The 22,586-nt window shown below is 38.2% G+C and overlaps 1 protein-coding gene across 1 annotated transcript in view; it reads left to right on the forward strand.

Moving 5' to 3' along the window:
• Window positions 1–22,586, forward strand: part of Dcc (DCC netrin 1 receptor) — a 1,030,120-nt gene that overhangs the window by 956,784 nt on the left and 50,750 nt on the right. Inside the window, exons 22-24 of the mRNA XM_075968336.1 lie at window positions 7,588–7,653; window positions 13,111–13,273; window positions 20,327–20,553. Coding sequence (XP_075824451.1) covers window positions 7,588–7,653; window positions 13,111–13,273; window positions 20,327–20,553 — 456 coding nt within the window. The remainder of the gene's footprint in view (window positions 1–7,587; window positions 7,654–13,110; window positions 13,274–20,326; window positions 20,554–22,586) is intronic.

A 22,586-nucleotide genomic window follows, 5' to 3' on the forward strand; every position in this document is an offset into this window, starting at 1 on the left:
GTTGCCAATGTCTGGTAAATGAGCTCCTGGAAAGGTTCTGTCATCCAGGAAGGTCCTTATATATTGAAAAAACAGAATGATGTTTTAGAGTTTCGTAAAGACAGGGCTGAATCTAAAAGTGATTTCTGAGGCTCCTCTAATGGCCATTATTTCAGATTGCTAGAGACAAAGAGTCAGAGGAGAGACCCTGGGAAATAAACAACTTCAGACAGCACCACCAGCCTCCATGCCATTAACGGTTAGCTGGCTTCTGTTCTATTAATAACTGAATTGTTCATCAGTGCTACGTCTAAATTTATGTTAATAATAATTACAACAACTAATAAAGTACTGGCCTTTTAAAATACAGCTAGTTATAATAGAGATCTTCAGGGTCAGGCAGCAAATTTTACCAGCAAACAGGAAGATAGATGGATTTATGAAGGTCATAATTCAGAAATTATGAGTTTTCTTTATATGATATCTTGAAGAAGAAAGTTAACTGCTTGGTTGTGATTACAAGATATTATTTGTGTGTTTGGGTTCTTTGGTTCCTTTTTAATTATTGCCTACTTTCCTTAGTTCAGTGTCAAAAATGTGAGACACAGAAGTGATAGAATGTTTAAAAGTAAGTGCACAGTACATTATATATTGTACTATGGCATATAAATTATATATAGATATTTCCATATGCATATTTAATTAGTGAAGTAAGATGTTTGCATTAAAGTGTTTCATTGGCTGACATCTGTTATCTCTATATTTGGTAGTGATGATAACTCTGACAGGGCTGGTGTTATTTGTTCTGATGGAAAAAAATGCACTATTTGTAAGGTTCCTTTTTTCCTACCTTAGGCAGTATTTCTCAGGAAACCATGCCCCAAGCGTTGGTCAAACTATACATTTGTCTCAGGATATTAACACTAAGAATTAAACTGAGATGTCCACCAAAAGTAAGCATTTAAGATAGAAGAATAATCCATACAAATTTCCCTTGTACAGAATACCATGAATAACAAATACCACAAAATTCATCCTTCACTTTCCTCTTACAGTACCCTGTTTTCCTGTGGTCACATTACTCATCTTATTTAAACATTAAATTCTAACCGTAATTTCTAGTGTGATTTCTAAGAATTCTTATAACTTTGCTTTCTTCTTAGCAAGAGTCAATCCTATTTACAGTCAATGGTGTACAGATGAAAATTAGAATAGAAAAAAGCAGAACTTTTATGATGAAAATGCATGGAGAGCGTACACACGTTGCTTTTCTCACTCCAGACAGCTAAATCCTTCACCAACCCCCCCTCCCTAATTTGCAAGTTATTGCTCTCTGAAGATCTGCAGGAGGCAAATGCAACCAAAGGTTTTGGAGAAGGGGAAATACCATGGATTTACTCAGCACCAACCTTCATATGTGATGAGAACTTTACCTGCCATTGCATCCGAAACACTAATGTTTTCCTTCACTTGGTGATTTCTTTTATGTTTATTTAAGCGCAGTGCATTGAACCTTAGGAACAAGTGAGCAGCTACTTTCTATTAATATATATTTGAAAACTCCTGGGTGTTCCTTATTGTTCTGTTTCGTGGGTTTTGATGCCCTGATACCTTTGCTCAAAGTCAGCAGTGTTATCAGCCGCATGATGAATTGATCTCTCCCACACATATCTCGCTTCTGACAAATCATCTGTTTTAAATATATCTCAATGTGATCTGTGTGCTGGACAGTAAAATTGTATTCAGGTGGCATTAATGGATCTTCTTTATCCACCGGTGTACAAGACATAAAATCGATGCAATTTTCATCATTACCCACAGAATTATTCTCAGAAAACCAATTCTAAGATCAGGGAGATAACTCCGTGCTCTGCATCCTTGGGCGACTGTGCAGCACGTTATTTGTTCGATGACCAGTCTGCCCATTTGATTTAGATTATGGCCCATATGTATTTCTCTGGGGATTGATAGTGTGGACCCTCTGAATCCCCATTCAAAGAAGATGGATTAAAGATGAGATTACAGTTACCACATCCAACTTCCTAAACGGCCTCTGCACATGAATACCTTATACCCCTTCCTGAAATTATAAATGTCCACAGAACAAAAATAGACCCTAGCACCAAAACTCCTACATAATGCATCTTTTCTAGGTGCCAGAAAATTATTTATCATGGAAAATACTGTTCGTCTGTGCTGTAAGCGAGGACATAAAATAAACATTGATATAGGTTAATTTTACACATAGGAAGAGACATGCACATACACACATACACATACTGTCCTACAATAAAAACAGAAGCAATATTTAAGTGGCCTCTGAGAACAAAATCACAAAGAAATTTTGGAAAAATCTAATAAATTAAAATGCACAGTATTTAGTAATGCATTGAAAAGGATCTTTTTTTTATTTTATGATATTTTTTTTATTGATAAAAGGAGAATAAAGAATAGAAAGAAAAAAAAACAAATTTCCACCTCCTCCCAGCCTCCCATTTCCCTCCCCCTCCTCCCATTCTTCTCCCCCTCCTCCCACCCTTCTCCCTTTCCCCCCACTTTTCTCCCCCTCCCTCTCCAGTCCAAAGAGTCCCTGCCCTGTGGTAAGTCCTAGGTCCTCCCCCCTCCGTCCATATCTAGGAAGGTGAACATCCAAACTGGCTAGGCTCCCACCCAGCCAGTACATTGCGTTGGATCAAAACCGCGTGCCATTGTCCTTGGCGTCTCATCAGCCCTCATTGTTCGTCATGTTCAGAGAGTCCAGTTTTATCCCATGCTTTTTTTGGTAACAGTCCAGCTGGCCTTGGTGAGCTCCCAGTAGAACAGCTCCACTGTCTCAGTGGGTGGGTGCACCCCTCGTGGTCCCGACTTCTTTGCTCATGTTCTCCCTCCTTCTGCTCCTCCTTGGGACCTTGGGAGCTCTATCCAGTGTTCCAGTGTGGGTCTCTGTCTCTATCTCCATCCATCGCCAGATGAAATTTCTAGGATGATATGCATGATATTCGTCAGTATTGCTCTAGGATAGGGTCATTTCAGGTTCCCTATCCTCAGCTGCCCAAGGAACTAACTGGGGGCCTCAGCTTGGGCACCTGGGAGCCCCTCTAGGGTCAAGTCTCCTGCCCATCCTAAAGTGGGTCCTTTAACTAAGAAATGGGGTTCCGTGCTCCCCTATCCAACCTTCCTTTATCCCGATCCTCCTGTTTCCCCAAGTCCCCCCTCCTTTCCTTCTACCTTTTCTCTCCCCATCTCCCCTTACCCCCATCCCACCCCACCCCCAACATCCCACTTTTCTCCCCGGCAATTTTGTCTACTTCCCTTATCCAAGAGGATAACTATATGTTTTTCCTTGGGTTCACCTTCTTACTTAGCTTCTTTAGATTCGCCTATTGTAGACTCTGTGACCCCTATTTATGGCTAGAAACCAATTATGAGTGAGTACATCCCATGTTCATCTTTTTGGGTCTGGGATACCTCACTCAGGATAGTGTTTTCTATTTCCATCCATTTGCATGCAAAATTCGAGAAGTCATTGTTTTTTACCGCAGCGTAGTACTCTAATGTGTATATATTCCATACTTTCTTCATCCATTCTTCCATTGAAGGGCATCTAGGTTGTTTCCAGGTTCTGGCTATTACAAATAATACTGCTATGAACATAGTTGAACAAATGCTTTTGACATATGATAGAGCATCTCTTGGGTAAATTCCCAAGAGTGGTATTGCTGGGTCGAGGGGTAGATTGATCCCGAATTTCCTGAGAAACCGAAACACTGACTTCCACAGTGGTTGCACAAGATTGCATTCCCACCAGCAATGGATGAGTGTACCCCTTCCTCCACAGCCTCTCCAGCACAGGCTATCCTTGGTGTTTTTGACTTTAGCCATTCTGACAGGTGTAAGATGATATCTCAAAGTTGTTTTGATTTGCATTTCCCTGATTGCTAAGGAGATTGAGCACGACCTTATGTGTCTTTTGGCCATTTGAACTTCTTCTGTTGAGAATTCTCTGTTCAGTTCAGTGCCCCATTTTTTAATTGGGTTAATTAGCCTTTTAAAGTCTAGTTTCTTGAGTTCTCTATATATTTTGGAGATCAGACCTTTGTCTGTTGTGGGGTTGGTGAAGATCTTCTCCCAGTCAGTAGGTTGCCTTTGTGTCTTAGTGACAGTGTCCTTTGCTTTACAGAAGCTTCTCAGTTTTAGTAGGTCCCATTTATTCAATGTTGCATCTTAATTGACAGGATTCTCTCCTCCAGTAGTGAGAGCTCAGCAGAGGTGTCCCTGGGATCAGCATGAAGGAGAAACTAATTTGCATCCTCCCTAAAGGCAGCCATAAGACTTCTGCCCCTCTCATCTTCAGTCCTGGGAGCAAATGACAAGGAGGTCACAGACACTTGAGCTTATTGTCAAAGTCACTCTGGGATCCTCACAAACATTAAATTTTGGAGATTTAGTATATTACATAAAAAGAACTGGAGGATTCCAAAAATTTAATCATTAAAATTCTAATGCAATGCTGTTAACATACCACATTTTTTCAGGTATTCCTTTTCAATATTCTAGATAAATAAGAAACATTTTTAAGAAAATCTAGTACTGCTGTATAGAAATAGATAGATTAAGCTGGGCGGCGGTGGTGCACACCTTTAATACCAGCACTGGGGAGGCAGAGGCAGGCAGATTTCTGTGAGTTTGAGACCAGCCTGTTCTACAAGAGCTAGTTCCAGGACAGGCTCCAAAGCTACAGAGAAACCCTGTCTTGGAAAAAGAAAGAAAGAAAGAAAGAAAGAAAGAAAGAAAGAAAGAAAGAAAGAAAGAAAGAAAGAAAGAGTATAAGTCGTATTTAAACCATTAAACCCGGAGTGAATTACAAACCTCCAATAGCTGGTTATTATTAATTATGAATAGGATTATTTAAGCTTTAGACATAATGAACCAATGCTAGCTGCCATCACAGAACACAATGCTAATGCATCTTTTTATACTCCCCCTTCTCTGAGATTCTAGGAGTATGCCTTTTGTGTAGCGAGCATTCAATAAAAGTTGAATAAATTATTACCATTTAATTCTCCTTTAATGAAGCTGAGACCTTTGGGAAAGGCAGTAGCTGGAATATTTATATTGACTGACTTTCACGCCAGCAATCTTCCAAATTTCAACTGTGCCTCTATTTCTGTGAATCAATGTTTATGAAATCAACCAAATTAAGTGAACACATTAAATATCATTTCACAGCACAAAGTCTTCAAACATGTGTTGGCCTGCCTGGCAACAGTATCATTACTATCATGTCCTATGTCTCTCTAGTCTCATTTACTAACTTCCTAGGACTTGCCCAACAGTGCTGAAGGCATATTTTGTTGCCATTACTTTTACTATTATTATTAGTTATTTATTACTTGCCCATCAGAGAAACCTCTTTTGAGCTTAACAGCATCTTTCAAAGATAGGAAACAACACAAAATTAAGGCTCAGTTCCATGTCTTTAGATTCAGGTATCTTTGGGTCTTCGATATCCTGGAAATGAGTTTTGTGCTTTTCCAATGAACTATTACAAGATATCTAAATTCCCATGAATCCAATATTCCTCATTGATTATATCATGTTTCCTTAAAGTGACACTTTGTTGGGTTCATTAAGAGTTATTTAATTTTATATTGTGATATCAATCTAGTGCAAACAACAACAAAAAAAAAACTAGCCATGTCAACACACTAGATTTTAGGGGTAGAAAATGTTCAAGTTTTAAGCACCATGCTATTTAGAAGCACTTCCACAATGCCTATATCTTGTTCAACCTCCGGCCCATATGATATCAGAGGTATTTTCTACTTACTGTCTTCTCAATGTAATTGAGAGCCTGGTAAATCCAAGGGGTTCCAGAGCCACATGGCTTCCTGTCTACGTTATCCATGGATATGCCTGTGCAGTTCTGTTTACATCCTCCCACAAACTAGCAAAGAGAGTTAGAAACTTCATTAAAAAGACATTTGTCAGGAGGCTGGAGAAAAAGAAAATCATCCCCAGGCTATCCACCTCATTTCCAGCCAATACAGGATGACTCCCTACAGAAGTCAATTATTGCTTTTACTGGCCTAAGTGATTAGGTAGTTAGCATGTCTTTTGGACAAACTGCTTTGCAATCTAGCCGCTTTCAGTTGCTGCAAAAATATTCTTAATATGCACGTAGAACTTCTGTTTCACTTCATTTCTTCCAACACAGATCCCACAGTGTGCTATGGGCAAAGCTTCGCCCATGTTCTTTGAAACTTCAGATGTATTTGTTACATAATCAGGTGTCTGGGTAAGGTCAGGACTGTCCACTGATGTAGTTAGCCCACCAAAAGGCCCACAGCATATTTTTATTTATTTATCCCCAGCTTCCTGGCACATACAAATCGAAGCCTCATCCTTGCTTCTATTTCCTTTCATACTCAGAGTCAAAGCCCAGCGGAGTTTAAATATGGCATTTTAAGTGAAAAACATGATTCATTGTGATTGAATTAATTTCTTTCATTGCTTATTGGAAGTCTGGTGTCCATGTGAACTTCCGCTGAGAACTGATACCCAACGAATTTTTAAAAATGTGCTCAGAGAGTCAGTGGACAGAATACTAAGTTTCTTCTCAACCACTCTTTGGCAAATAAAACACTGAAATGCTTGAAAAACATAAGTGAGAAGAACATTGGGTATGCAAAAGAATGTCACAATGCTGACTTGTAAAGTTGAACATGTAATCTACCCATGGATCCTAGGAAAACCACAATTATCGTGACCAACACTTTCGCCATTGTCCTTACAAGAATTACTTCAGAAACAAATGCTGAACACTGGCACATCTGTAAGCAGAGTCACGTCTCTAACTCTTTTCTATGAGAGGTCCACATAGATATTCTAAAGATCAAAGCTAATCAAATGATCGCAGTTCTCTACGTTTATGAATAAAGGGTCATCTGTAACACAGCACCATTAGTTAACTTTGTATTATAAGTATTTTTGATTAATTTGTGACTCCATCTTTTTAGAGAGTATGTTCACATCTGTTTTACACCTAATACCACAGTGAAGGAACCAACAAATAGGAAGACTGTGTAGGTGGGGCACCTGGTCACATTCTTTGTTCTCTAAGTATTTATCAAGCACCTTACTTTACTCCTAAAAATAATAGCAAGTAATCAAATTTAAAATGAAACAAATATTGGCCTGGCAAGACAGCCACAAGAATATGCTAAAAACTCTTGACAGGAAACAATAAAAGTCAGCTAGACCTAGGAGCCATGATCCAGTTCATCTTTGTTCTGAAGTCTTGAGGAGAAAACCATGTAGTATGGCAATATTGGGCCTTTTGTGTTTGCTTCTTGGTAATATATTTTAAATATTGAGATGAAAAGAAAGGAAGAAAACAAGGAAATTGCATCTCAGAGAAATGAATTTCACTAGATTAAGTATGACGGATTTTTCTTACTCACTGGAAAAGTAAATTTTTTAGAATTGGCACCAATAATTCTGCTCGTTCATTGCATATTTAGAATTTTTTCCTTGTCATATTATTATGTTTTGTTTGTAGTTCCCTGAGCTATATCCACTAACATTTTAATGTGCTGATATATACAGGTCGTCATGGAGATGGAGGTTATTGGCCAGTTGATACTAACTTGATTGATAGAAGCACTCTCAATGGTAAGTATATAAATTGAGTTTTATTGGATTAGCTACAGTAATTACACAGTTAATTCTACAGTGTCCAAAATAAATTTTCTATTGACAAGGGCAAGGACTGTGGACTTCCAGCTTTACTGCGGTGATAGAAAAATGATGTCATTGGCAAACTTCACACATTCTACCACGAAATGATGACAATTAGAGGTGGCAGGTGCATGAAAAATAATTAGACAAGTTCCAGTACTGGGGCAATCCATAAATGATATAGATCTTCCCTAGTTTGCTTTCTAATATGGTGAGAAAACACGGACCAAAACAATGAAGGTAGGAAATGGTTTATTTCAGTTTACAGTTTATAGTCCATCACCGAAGGAAATCAGGATAGGAGCTCGAGGTAGGAACCTGGAGACAGGAACCAAAACAGGGGCCATGGATGAATGGTGCTTACTGGTTTACTCTTTGTGGATTGCTTTGCTTACTTTTTTATACAGTCCAGGACGGGGTCCAGGAGTGGTTTTGTGCACAGCGGACTGCACCCTACCACATCAGTCATTAATCAAAATATGACCTGCAGACTTGCCTATAGCCCAGTGTAATGAAGTATTTTTTAAAACTGAAGTTTCCTCTTCCCAGATTACCCTCTTCTGTGTCAATGGGACAAAATCTAACCAGCACAAGAAATTAAATACTTATAGTTTGAGATGTGTAGTGTATTTTCCATGTTTACAACAGTCTTTTCTATTGGAGAGAGATGATAAGTAACAATTGACTTATCAATTGACTTATCACCAACGGTGCTTGATAAAGTTACTGGGACTTTTCACTCTTTAAATCCTATCCTATTTTATTATTACTGGTCCTTTGTACTCTCAAGTTTAGGCAGTTTTCTTTTCTTACTTCCTCCAGTGAAATTTTTCTTATAACTGTGGAATTCTAGGGGCCCACATGGAAGAAATACCAGGTAATGAACATGGGGCAGGCTGAAAGTCACACTCCAGAAGCAGGTCTCCTTCTTGCTGAAACAGAATCTTTGAAAGGATAAATTAACTTGATCCAAAGGACTAATGTATCATGCTCATCACTGGAAAACATGCTGTTCTTGCTTGGTTTGACTCACTAAAAATCATTCATATGCAAAATGCAATAATATCTGTGATGCTATATATCACAGCATAATAACCTCTAAGAGGCTACAGTTGACCATGCAGTTGATATCCCCGGGATGTGTCTAAATCAGCGTGGACTCTCTATTCATCTTCTCTTCTCTACTGTACTTTGCAGATTGATGTTTCCTATATACGACTATGTAAATAAATTATTTCGCATATCTATAATTTTATGAAAAATACCAATTAAATCCTCTATGGATCGTGCTACAATTTGTCTTTAAATCTGGTAAATTTTATCCATGTCCTTAAAATAGTTCTCACTCATTTTTCTCCACTGCTGCACAGTATTTCATTTTATAACTAACAAAATTATTTATCCACTTTAGTAGGATTGCATGAGAGGTTTGATTAATTAACAGATACATTTCCATTTGGGCAGTTTCCTAATAAAAGATCCAGATGGGAAGAGAGAAATTATTATTTATTTTTTTCTGGTTATGAAATTATAATAGGCAAATTAAGTGATTAGTTCCTATTGTATGCTAGTATAATTAAATGTATAAAATTTCCAAGAGGTATCAGTATATCCATATGCACACAGTGTGTGTGTATTTTTATACAACCAGATGCTTGAGTCAATGTCCCACAGCAAATAGTAGTGTTCTTTAATAACTTTTCAATTTCCCCCTATAACTTCCTCCCTTATTAATAGCCTTTACTTAATAGACAAATATATTTACTTTCCTTTATATTTTATCCATCCCGGTTTTGTCACAAACTACATAACATTGAGTAACTTGTAAACAACATGAATTTGTTGTTCATAATTCTTAGAAAGGCTGGAAAGACAGTTCAAGGTCAAGGTCTCAGGACACTGTGCACGTAGGAAGACCTTCTTCTTTACTTCACAGATGGCATAGTCTGTGCCCTCCCTTGGTGTGAATGGTAACAGGAATCTCTTGGCATCTCTAATGAGGACACAGATCCAGTTCATGAAGGTTCTGCCTGCATCACATAGTCATACCCAGAAACCTCACCATGAAATCTCAGAAAAACAAAAATTAGATTTCAACATATGCATTAGCTTGATGGGTCAAGATATTCAGACCTTAGAGAACATCCTGAACACCTATTCCAGTGTGGAATAATTTTGTTTATTAAGATTATAATCTTACTTATTAAGTAAGATTAAATCCTGGATGCTTCATCCAGAAGGCCCACATCTTCCTCTTGTTTTTCATATGTCCTCCACCTCATTCCTGTAATACATAGTAGTAAATAATACACTTTTGAATTATCCTTATTTTGAAACATCAATTTTATCAAGTCATTTGAATAAGAGTTCATTCTGTTATGAATATGACCACAGAATAGTACTTTTTGAAGGACAAAATTCAGAAAATTAAAGAAGAAAACCATAGGGATTATAGGAAAAGTGTAACGGTCCGCTTATGGCTTTCAGTATTGCCAAGCAGTGGATGCAAATGCTAATGGAAAGTGTAGCCACAGGCAAAATTGTCTCCTCTCAGAAGCTATAAGTCCTAAAGGACGCAGTGTTGGATTGTTGGATAGAGTTAGGTTTAGCAAGCAGAGTTGTAATTTGTTCACAATTGCTTAAGAATCAAATATAAGTAAATTCTTTACAAGAGATTTCAATATCAGTGTACATATGCTGCTTAACGTTATGTATAAGCAATAAGAAATTATTCAAAATTACTTCTAAATGCTTGTATTTTCACTTCTTAAATGTTGCAGTCTTCCAGTGTGGATCAAACTTAAAAGTTGTTTAAGTGATTGAAGTTGTCTTTCAAAATAAAAGGAAACCATCATTCAAAAACAGGCCCCAAACTAAATCTGACATGAATGTGTCACTCAACAGAATTTTCCTGTTTAACAGAGTCCTCAGATGAAGAAAAGGACAGTGATTTGGAGAAATGCATTCCACTACATGCATTTGTTTTTATCTTTTACTGAAGAAAATTCTTAGTGAGAATAAAATTATAATTAAATTGGACTTAACGAACATTACCTCACAGGGAAGTTCTTGGAAGGAAAACAAATAATGACATTCAGTGCTTCTAGCCAGTTCACATAATCTTCTGGCATTATTCCTGCTCAGTTTTCCCCATCACTTCATGATGTTTTAAAAATATTATGCTAAGTGAATGAGGCTAATGATGTACCTGCAAGGCATCTAGATCACTACTAAAGAGACAGACTATTACACTAACTGATTACAGTGAACTGGAAACCCCTAGACACACGGATGGTGAGAAAGAAACTTCATCTCTTTCCTCTACTATATTGCTAGCAGAAGAATTATGCTGAATATGGGATCTGACTCAAGCCCTGGCTCTAATAAATGATTCCACAATGTCCTGTGAAAAGTAGGATTCCCAGGTAAAAGCCTAGTAATTAAGGTTTGGGAAGGGGGCAGTTTTTCTCAATTAACTATGTAAAAAAGGTCCCATAGAGCAAAGTCTGTGCCTGCATCTCACCCTTTAAAAAAAAGTCTACATTGACAAAAATTTGTTCAAGTTTTTTTTGTTCTTGAACCTTTCACATAATGAAAATGCATACATATCTCTTAGACTGACAGAATTATGAGGGTTTTCTGGCTCTCTCTATATTTGCTGGGTTCATCCTTCAAACAGTAATAGAATAATAGCTTATTGTCGGATACTCAAGGAAGTTGCAAATAAATTTAGACCCTGCTAATATTTATGTTCTTTTCTTTTCATGCCACCCTTTCAAAAATTCACTTTAAATTTCAACTAAAAAAGATCCCAAGCAAACAAACAAACAAACAAAAAACCAGTGCTATAGTTCATGAATTCTCTCATAGTTGAAAGCCCTTAATTAAATTGTAGAAGCTGAAGAAGCTTCCTTAATATTTTCTTATGTCAGGTAGAATCAAAGGTAAATTTTGCTGACATGATACTAGTTCAATTTTATAATGTATTTAATTTTAGAATATACTCTATAACCTTTCTTAATGCTGAACATGCTTCAACTTCTAGAAACATAATTTGTGTTTTACATTTGTTTGAAAGAAAACCACAATGAAAATTACTTCAATTCAATCTTGCTATGCCTCCAAGACATACCAATTCCCTTTGCTAGTTGGAATTTGAAAAATCAGTTTAGTGAATTTGACCAAAAGATCTACAGAGTCTATAAAACATTATTCTGTTGACCTCCATTTGGAAACAATGTTAAACTTGAAATGTTTTAGTACTTTGATTCCTTTTTATTAGTAAAAAAATGAAATTATTAATTGATTTACAAATACTCAGAACTGTTGGGTGCCTTTTAAATTTTCTTTTAAGTTAACACATATAGGCTATCAGGTTAAAAACATGCTTTTTCTCCCTCAAAATGCCACCACATTTCAACTACTCGAATTAATGTAACGTAAAGTCCCATGTGTATCTGTTAAATGATTGTTCTGAGACTGGTAAATTTTAGTAGGAACTCAAAAAATATTTCCTGCAAATATTTTAATGCCAATGGGAAGATACAACAATACCTTCAGACACAACAGAAGTGATACACATGTGAATTCATGGAGACTCTAGCAGTACGCATACACAACCTAAATCCAGAAAAAAAAAAACAAAACAAAACACCAGAACTGAGAACGGGAGGTGGACACAGAGTCCCACCTTTAACCAAGAAATTATTTTCGGATAATACATGCCGGCAGAGAGAAAATCAGTTTTCTGCCATGGAGTGTGGTTAGGTATAGCAACCATACTCAGGGAAGACTCCACACCAGGACTAGCTTACCAACACAAAGCAGACTCTGTGGATTTTTTTTTCTCTCAATATTATACACCTTAGCTTGTGGATCAGGATATACAAATCACCTTTAAAACTGATTCAAGTTGCGTGTTTTTAGTATAATCAACAGGTTAGGCTAGCATTACACTATCTAATTTAGAAAGGTCTGGGAGTTAAAAAGGCAGCTCAGTCCTCTTATCTGTTCTCATTGGCCACTCTTTCCATCCACTGACCGACACTAAAATTCATTTGGTTTTCATTGACTTGCCTACTCTAGATATTTTATGAGTGGCATGAAACACTACCCAGCCTCTAATTGATTTCGCTTAACTTCTACATTGTAGCATGAATCAGAACTTCATTTCTCTTATAGTTGGACAGTATTCTATTAAATGGATATATCACCATTGTTTAGTTAATCAACATTTACATTTTTTTCTGTTTTGGACTATTTTGAATAGCTTTTCCTGTCCACGTTTGTCAGGCTTCAATAGTAAGAACTCTTCGTCTTTCTTACGGTCCGATGAACGGTGGTGACAACCTCTCCCTAACCCTGAACACTATATGCTTGTTTTCCCCCTAGAACCGCCCATCGGACAGATGCACCCCCCGCATGGCAGTGTCACTCCTCAGAAGAACAGCAACCTGCTTGTGATAACTGTGGTCACCGTGGGCATCCTCACTGTGTTGGTCGTGGTGATCGTAGCTGTGATTTGTACCCGGCGCTCGTCAGCCCAGCAGAGGAAGTGAGTAGCAACTGACTCCATGAGGAAAAGAGTTTCCTTCTCTGGCTCTATTCCTGATGGATCTCTCTGTGTTTTTTTCTATAATTCACCATGCATCTCTTATTGCTTGACCCTGACTAAACCCATTTCTGTCCATTGTAAGTCTATAATTGAGTTACAGTTAGACTTGCAAATTTTACACACCCCTTAGAGACAATCGCGCGTTTCTGTTTCCTTTTACTTCTCTGTAGACTCTTCTGTAAATTGCCCTCAGAAACAGACTCCGCCATGTCTCTATTCTACCCATCTCTGTAATTGCTTCTAGACAGTTGGAGATATTGTTCCTCCACAGTACATATTTATCACATTTGGCAGGGAGTCCTGCAGGCAGGTAATCAATGCGTGTTGAATGGATGACTAAATATAGCATATCAAACTCAATGTCATTGCAAACTTGCCAAATGCTTAGCTCTTAGGCATTAGGGAAGAAAGAAGAGTCCAGCAATTTGAAAAGGTTTCTACTCCTTTTCTATGTTTAAATGTCAGGAAATAATGTCTTTAATGACTTCTAAACATTTTCATATTTTACAGTTCTTGATTTTACTGTCTAGAGAGGGCTGCATCATGCACAAAGTTTAGAATGAAAATATGATTTAGACACAACCCATTCCTCCCAGCAGTACTTCGGAACCAGCACGTCTGTCCATGTTTGCATATTCTAAGTTGCCAGAGTCTCCTGGCCACTGGCTTCTAAGTTTTTATTAAATCCGGTCTGACATGTATTTTCAGCTACACTCACTCTCTCGCTGGCTTGAAGGCCTTTTGTTCCCTTTCCTTTTGTTTTGTTTTGTTATTGGCCTCTCATTTGTCCTAACTTAAACCCTGAGGCTTGGCTGGAAGTGGCTGGCTGAATGGCTATTCTCTACATTCATTGTAAGAAAGATTCTCCAGCAACCCATTCTTCCCTTCTCTCATGCACGGTCTTTCTCTCTCTCAAACATCCTATAGCTCTATTGATGGTCTCTATTGTGTCCCTCAGCACTCTATGTGAAACCTGTAACTAGTGCACCCTTAGGAAAACTCCAGAGAGGTCCAGAGACAGTCTTTACATTTAATTTCTATCCAGCTACAGTCATGGTTTGTACTGTTTGGAACTGGTGGTTACTGGTTAGCCAGTTCACTGCCTGAAAGGAGAAAGTTGATGGAAGGCACTGCCTATGAACTCGGCAGGACTACTGAACAAGAGGCCATACTGAGGGGTGGGAGGAACTGTGTTCTAACAGGCAAATTTAATGCATGCCAGTTACTGCCAGAAGATTTATTTAGTTTTATTTGCTTGTATTTTAAATCTGTTGTTCCTATTAAATGAAGAAATACCACACAATGAACCCTTCCTCACAATACAAACATTGCTCCACTATTTTATATGATAAAACTGAAGTCTTACACACTAATTTGCAACCCAAGTAGATAGGCAGATTATAGTTAAATATGTGATGATATATATGAATAGAAATGTGATGAAATAAATATATCTATGTTTATTCAAGTAAGAAATTCTCCATGATCAATAAAAATAATTACGATTTACTGTTTATTCTTGTACCCCATTTTTAAAACTGGATTATTTGTTTTGTTGTTGTTGTTTTGATATCTAGGTTCTTGAGTTCATGATATATTTTGGAGATCAGCCCTCTGTTGAATGTAGAATTGGTGAAGAAGTTTTCCTGTAGACTATCTTTCATCCTTTTGATACTGTCCTTTGTCTTACAGAAGTTTTTCAGTTTCATGAGGTCCCATTTATTGTCAATCTCAGTGTGTGTGTGCTGCTGGTGGTCTATTCAGAAAGTTGCCTCATGTACTAGTGTGTTCAATTTGATTTCCCACTTCCTTTTGTCAGATTCAGTGTAAATGGATTTATGTTGAGTCTTTGATCTACTGGGACTTGAATTTTGTTCAGAGTGATAAATGCATTCTTCTACAGGCCAACATCCAGTTTTACCAGCATCACTTATGAAGATGCTTTTTTCCGGTGTATAATTTTGACTTATTTGTCAAAAATCAGGAGTCCATAAGTATGTAGATTTATGTCTGAGTCTTTGATTCCATTCAACTGATCCACCTGTCTGTTTTTATGCCAATATCAAACTGTGTTTTTTTAATCTGTCAAAGTAATCTACCATATAAACAAACTGAAAGGAAAAAAAAAAACACTTGATCATCTCATTAGATCCAACACCCCTTTATGATAAAAGTCTTAGAGAGAACAGAGATACAAGGAACATACCTAAATACAATAAAAGCAATATATAGCAAGCCGACAGTCAATATCAAATTAAATTGGGAGAAAATGAAAGCAAATCCACTAATATCAGGCACAAGACAAGGCTGTCAACTCTCTCCATATCTATTCAATATAGTGTTAGAAGTTCTAGTTAAAGAAATAAGACAACAAAAGGAGATCAAGGGAATACAAACTGGATAAAAAAGTTCAGAGTATCACTATTTGCAGATGATATGATAATATATACATATACATACATATACATATATATATACATATATATATATATATATATATATATATATCACCAAAAATTCTATCAAGGAGTTCCTGAAGCTGGTAAACACCTTTAGTTAAGTGACTGGAAAAATCAGTTACCCTCTTCTATATGAACAATAAAAAGATTGAGAAAGAAATCAGGGAAACAACTTTCTTCACAATAGCTACAAACAAAAATATCTTGGGGTAACTCTAACCATGCAAGTGAAAGACATGTATGACAAGAACTTCAGGTCTTTAAAGAAAAAAAAATGAAGATGTCAAAAGATGGAAAGTTCTATGCTCATTGATCAGTCGGATTAACATAATAAAAATGGTCATTTTACCAAAAACAATCTGCAGATTTATGCAATCCCCATCAAAATTCCAACACAATTTTTATAGACCTTGAAAGGGCAATGCTCAACTTCATATGGACAAACAAAAACCCAGGATAGCTAAAACAATCCTGTATGATAAGAGAACTTCCATAGGCATCACTCTCCCTGATCTCAAGTTCTACCACAGAGCTACAGCAATATAATTGTGTTATTAGATGCATGCTGAAAGAAAGGGTAAAGTATTTTTTCCCTACAATTATGTATGGGTTTTCTTACTTTTTTTTTAATTTTATGGAGGACTTTCTCCCACACAATCTCCACCACAGACACATTAGAACCAATTAATACAGACAAAAACAAGATCATTCCCAATATGAAAGAGAAATAATCTTTACTGAGCTCTCAGTAAGTGGGAGTGGAAGGCAGTGAGTGCTGTGGAATAAGGAACACACCTGGGGCCTCTTTGCTGTCTCTGTTACCACGTCACTGAAAAATGGGTTGCTCATCCTGTTTTACAGGGAATGTAAATTATTACCTTAAGTAAATCGTAATTATTTTTATTGATCATGAAGAATTTCTTACTTGAATAAACATAGACATATTGATTTCATCACATTTCTATTGATATATATCATCACATATTTAACTATAATCTGCCTATCTACTTGGGTTGCAAATTAGTGTTTAAGACTTCAATTTTATCATATAAAATAGTGGAGCAATGTTTGTATTGTGAGGAAGGGTTCATTGTGTGGTATTTCTTCATTTAATAGGAACAACAGATTTAAAATACAAGCGAATAAAACTAAATAAATCTTCTGGCAGTAACTGGCATGCATTAAATTTGCCTGTTAGAACACAGTTCCTCCCACCCCTCAGTATGACCTGTTGTTCAGTAGTCCTGCCGAGTTCATAGGCAGTGCCTCCTCCGGCTCTGTCCTGGGCCACACTTTGAGAAATCATCAAGAGGTCCCTCTGCACACGTTACAAAGCTTCTACTGCCCAATCCAGAGAACTGAGTTCTCTTCTACAGTTTCAGCCATTAAGCTAGGGACACAACAGATGCGCAGAAGGTCAGGATGACAGCTGCCCTTTGTAGAGTTTAAAGACAAATTTCAGAAGCTTGAGTTAGGAGCACCTGCCTGGTTTATTGAACACCTGCCACACTGTGCAGGGAAGGGCCGGAGAGGAACATTTCTGAGCAGACGGCTCCTCTCTTGAAAAGTCAACCTTGTGGGAAGTGGAGCGGTGAATGGGACCCGACAAAACACACACAACCAGCAAATGAACCTGTTTAGAGACCTGCGGGATCTTCCCAGCATCTCACTGGTCAGCTAAGCGCTGCCGAGAGAAGACTGGAATCTGCAAGGAGTCGATCGGCAAAGCTGTCTGCGTTGACCAGGAATCATGACTTCCTCTTCTTAGTGAGAGAGATGGGGGTAAATGGAAACTTGAACAAGGCATACATTTAAGCCTGAGTCAAGAAGAATTCTGGATTTATTCCTGGTTTCAAAGTGTGTGTGTGTGTGTGTGTGTGTGTGTGTGTGTGTGTGTTTATCTGTCTGCTCCTTTGAGATAGGTTCTCAATTATAGACCATGCTGGTATACCACTCACCGTGGAGCCCTAAAACTTAACATGCCTTTTTTACCTCAGCATCTTTAATGCTAGGATTACAGGGTTGATCCATCTCTCCTTTGCTTTCCACAAAAAAAAAGAATTTTTTTTTTAGGATTTAATAATCATCTCTACATCTCTATGTGTGTATGTATGCTGGTGTGTGTGTGTATGCGTGTGTGCATATAAGATAACCAGATGCCCGGAGCTAGGCTTATAGGTCACTTTGTGCTGCCCTGACTAGGATATTGAGATTCAAACCTGGGTCCTGTGTAAGATCTGTAAGGCTTTGAACAACTGAGCCACCTTTCTGGCCCCAGTAAAAAATTCGGATCAGAAATGATTTTATGGACAATTTAAATATCAAGTTACCCTGATGAAGCACATGGTGTCATTTTGTGTGTGGGTACTGGTACTTCTCTGAAGACAATCATGGCGTGTTGAAGTCATTTAGCATTTTAGACTGAAAGAAAGAAAGAAAGAAAGAAAGAAAGAAAGAAAGAAAGAAAGAAAGAAAGAAAGAAAGAAAGAAAGAAAACGGTGATCTGTTTAACAGTAAGAAAATCTTCTATGCTGTCACTAGGAGTAGAAAACACATAGCAAGTGTTGCAGATCTGTTGAGGAGGTCAGGTGAGTGTGGGAAAATGGATTCATATACAGGAAGCCAGTGATTATTGTCTGGGACACCAGAAAGCCAACTAAGGACTTAAGTTTGACCTAGGGGATGATGTAGTGCGGTAGCAGAGCAATGTCACTATTGTCTAATAAACCACAAAGCAGCTAGTAAGTCTGGAGCTCTTTGTCTCCCGTTCCCATCAGTATACTTCAGAAAGACAGAAAGAATGCTGGGAAATTTCAACAAATTGTACCGTTGAACATTAATTGGAAAATGTTTGCAAAGCTTCTAAGTCAGTAATTGGAAAGGCAAAGTCATCCCCAATGGTCTTGTATAGGTGATGGTTTTTTCATTAAGATTGGCTTGTTTGAGGCCTGGGGAAAATGCCTCATTCATTAAAGTGCTTGTGCTGAATGAACATGAAGACTTCAGTTGGATCCCCTACAGCCTTGCAAAACCCAGACATCTTAGTCAGGTTCAGAGCTTGTGGAGATGGGCAAATATCTGGGGCTTGGTGGTAAGGCTAGCCTAATTGGTGATTTTCAAAACCTTGATTCCAAAATAAGGTAAACTAATCTGGATAAATATCATCAAAGACTGACCTCTGACCTCCATGCAAACAATTGCATGCAGGCAAGCATGCGCATGCACACAGACACACACACAAGCACACAGACACACACACACTAACACACACACACACACACACACAGAGAGAGAGAAAGAGAGAGAGAGAGAGAGAGAGAGAGAGAGAGAGAGAGAGAGAGGAGATTACCTTGTCTTGGACACTTCCCAAACATTGGAAGCCATTTCCTGAATAAAGCAGTCACGTTGTAAATGAGAAAAGCAGAAAGTATGTTTTTCTAAGAACTTTTAAGGGCTTCTGTCCAAATCAGATTTTAGCTATTTGCATTCTGTCTTTTATTATTTTTTTAAAAAAAATTTGAAGTTTCAAGTAGAGATTAACATTTATGAAATTAGAAAGCACAGTTGAAACTAGCTCTGGAGTTCACAATAATCCCAGTTTAAGATTTTCAGCACACAGTTTTCAACACAACTCGTCAATTCTGTCACTGCACTGCACAGGCAAAGGAGCGACCCCACTTCTCAATAAAACTTTATTTACAAGACAGGTTGGGGCAGATCTGGCCTGTGAGCCATAGTTTTGTGGATTGCTGCTGATGCAAATGGTTAGTGTACAAGCACGGTGCTACTTTACTTTATACACAGAAAGCATTTGAGTCTCAGTATTCTCGAGTTGTGATTATCGCTGAAAAAATAAATGGGCTAGTTGAAATCAGAAGCAAATAAGAGAGATAGGAAACACATTTCCAGAGAAGGGATCTTTCTTTCTCTTATAATTTCAAAAAACAACTCTCATTGTGTTTGGATCCAGACAGGACTCCAAGGGAAAGTGTTTATTCACCTAGGAATGTCCTCATGCGGCCTTTTGTTTTCAAATAGCAAGCATCCCAGTTGCACATTAAATTATACAGCTGAGGCATAGACTTTCTTCTAAGCTCAGATCTCAGCTGTTGGCACGAATTCTGGCCTTTTTTCTTTCTCTCTGCCCTTTCAAAGCTACTCCTTCATTTATCTCTGAAACAGATGTTGCAGTCAGGTACCTTATGCCTACCTCCAAAGATTGGCATATGGCTCCCTCTAACCCATTGTCACCTTGTGCATGAATCTCCAGCTGCTGAAGCTGGTGAATGGCTTCTGGCAGGCTGCTGAGACCCCCTGGGGATTCAGCTCAGCATCTCCTAGAAATGTGTTGAGACTCTTGGGGGAGAAGAGGAAAAAGGGCCAAGAAAAGCCTGCCAATTTTGGGGTTTCATCTGATTCCTCCTGGGAGTCCTTTTGTTTCTTTTCTCTGCTTTTAACCTGAACTGACAAAGAAAAGAAAGGAAGCCCCCTTGGCTAGAAGGCCTCACACCTGCTCTGTCACTTTGTTGCATAGGAAACGGGCCACGCACAGTGTGAGCAAGAGGAAGGGCAGTCAAAAGGACCTCCGACCTCCTGACCTTTGGATCCATCATGAAGAAATGGAAATGAAAAACATTGAGAAGCCTTCAGGAACTGACCCTGCAGGAAGGGACTCCCCCATCCAGAGCTGCCAAGACCTCACACCAGTTAGCCACAGCCAGTCAGAAACCCAGATGGGAAGCAAAAGCGCCTCGCATTCAGGTAATGATATTCTAGTAAAAGTGCTGTTAAAGCAATGAAGCTTGAGGTTTCCACTTCTCAATCTCTGTGGGTTATTAAAAGATGATTCTAAGTTTGCTATTGATTCATTGTTTAAAAAAATATCTTTAGGAGCACCTGAAGAATGAAAATATCATTATTTTGGCATTCATTACCATGGAGATCAACTGTCATCCCCAGTCATATTATTATGTGATCTCTCACTGGACAAAGTCATTTGAAAGCTGTTGGTATACAGAACTAAATGAAGAAATGCCAATTGTTCAATAGACTGGATCATAATAAATGGTACCCAGCAATCACTAAGAATTCAATAAAGTGGTTCTGAAATACGTTGTTTTCCGGAGGTCATCGTATTATCTGAGTGCTTAGCTAGAAGGATGGTAGCACATGAGATGAGCTCAGGAAAAAGCCCCGAATCTCCTCTCAAGATGGTTGCCAAACAAGAGAATGTTAAAATCAGTGTACTGGACTTTGTCATTTCAAAATTTCTAATTTTTTTTTAGTCACCATTTCTTCAAGTACGGGTTAAATATTCTTCTCCTTGTATTTGAAGGTTGTCTTGAGCAGATTCAAGGGCAACCTAGCCATACTGAAAACTGTAATCCAAATTTTAAACGTTCTCTTCCCTCAATGTTAGCTAGATTTTTGAATATGGAGACTTGGGTTTACAATCTGTATCTTCAATCTTCTAGAACCTCCAAGCAGATTGAAATAATAAAGGGGGCAGAAGAGTCATGGTCCATTTTAGAATCACATTTATGCAGTTTCCTGTTTGTTATTTGGGGTTTCATTAATGTACTGAAAATATCTGAATATTTGAGTTATGAAGAGGAAAGGTTATTATTGCTTACAGTTTCAGAACTTCCAGTCTCTGTCAGCCTGGACCTGTTGCTTTGGGCCCATGATAACACTATCAATCATGGTTCATGGCAGATGATTCTGGCTCACCTAATGCTAGATGACAACCAATGCAAGAAAGGAATGATTTGTAAGATCCCCCTACTGTTCCCAACCTCTGAACTTCTTTCTAAATGTTCTCACATATTCCAGTAGCACCAGCAGCTGGCAGCCAAGTCTCTTATACATGGACATTTGAGTGACAGTTAGGAACCAGCCCAAAGAGCCTGACTTTCCATTTTTTGAGGCCTGTGAGAGAAAGGAGATGCCATGAAGAAGACTCCTGGAACTCTTCACTACTCTTCTCTGGGGGGGGGGGGTTCCTAAATAACATCCCTAGGCTGCATCTTTCTTGTTGCGCAAGAGCGAGTTCTTCACACACTTGTGGAATTCCTCCGTGACTCACATTTATGGTATTAGAAATCAGCTCAGGGCTCTTCATGCACACCCGTGGGTCATTTCCTGTGTGAAAGTACTTACGAAGGCTTCAAGCCTGAATAACAATCTGTATACCCACCCAACCGCTAAGAAGCTCCTGCATCCTTGCCAAGACCAGGCATAAGAGATCTTCTACCTCCATGTGCCTTGTCTCATGTTACCTCTAGCTCTGTTTAGAAAGACACATGGTAGATCAGCAAGGCCACTACAGACCTTCCCTCCATCTTCAGAATGAAAGGAAAACAATTTTTTTTACTTCTGTTCTTCTCAGAGGATTCACCTTACAGTGTAATTCTGCACTGGTCACCAGGGACAGCAGAATGTCTTTGCCTCCAGTAGAAGGGGCTGACTCTGTCTTCAGAAGACTTTTCAAAGCTTTCCAGAATGCCATTTATCCCCATTTTCTTTCTATACTGAAATGGTACTTGAAGCAGTTAGACTAGTTTTATGTCTCTCAGTAAGTACTAAGGGAGGCTTGACTCCAGTAGTGGCTGTTTGCTTTGGAATGAGAGGACATTTGTGTCCATTTGTCCTCAACATGAGGACAGCATTGCTTACGGGAAAAAAAAAACACATTTCTTTCCTTGCTTTTCCTACTTTTAATTATTTTGTTTTGTTTTTTTATGGAGCCTATCCTGCAACTAGCTTTTGTAGACCAGGCTGGCCTTGAACTCACA

The sequence above is a fragment of the Microtus pennsylvanicus genome, chromosome 4 (genome assembly GCF_037038515.1).
Source record: "Microtus pennsylvanicus isolate mMicPen1 chromosome 4, mMicPen1.hap1, whole genome shotgun sequence".
Taxonomy (NCBI): Eukaryota; Metazoa; Chordata; class Mammalia; order Rodentia; family Cricetidae; genus Microtus; species Microtus pennsylvanicus.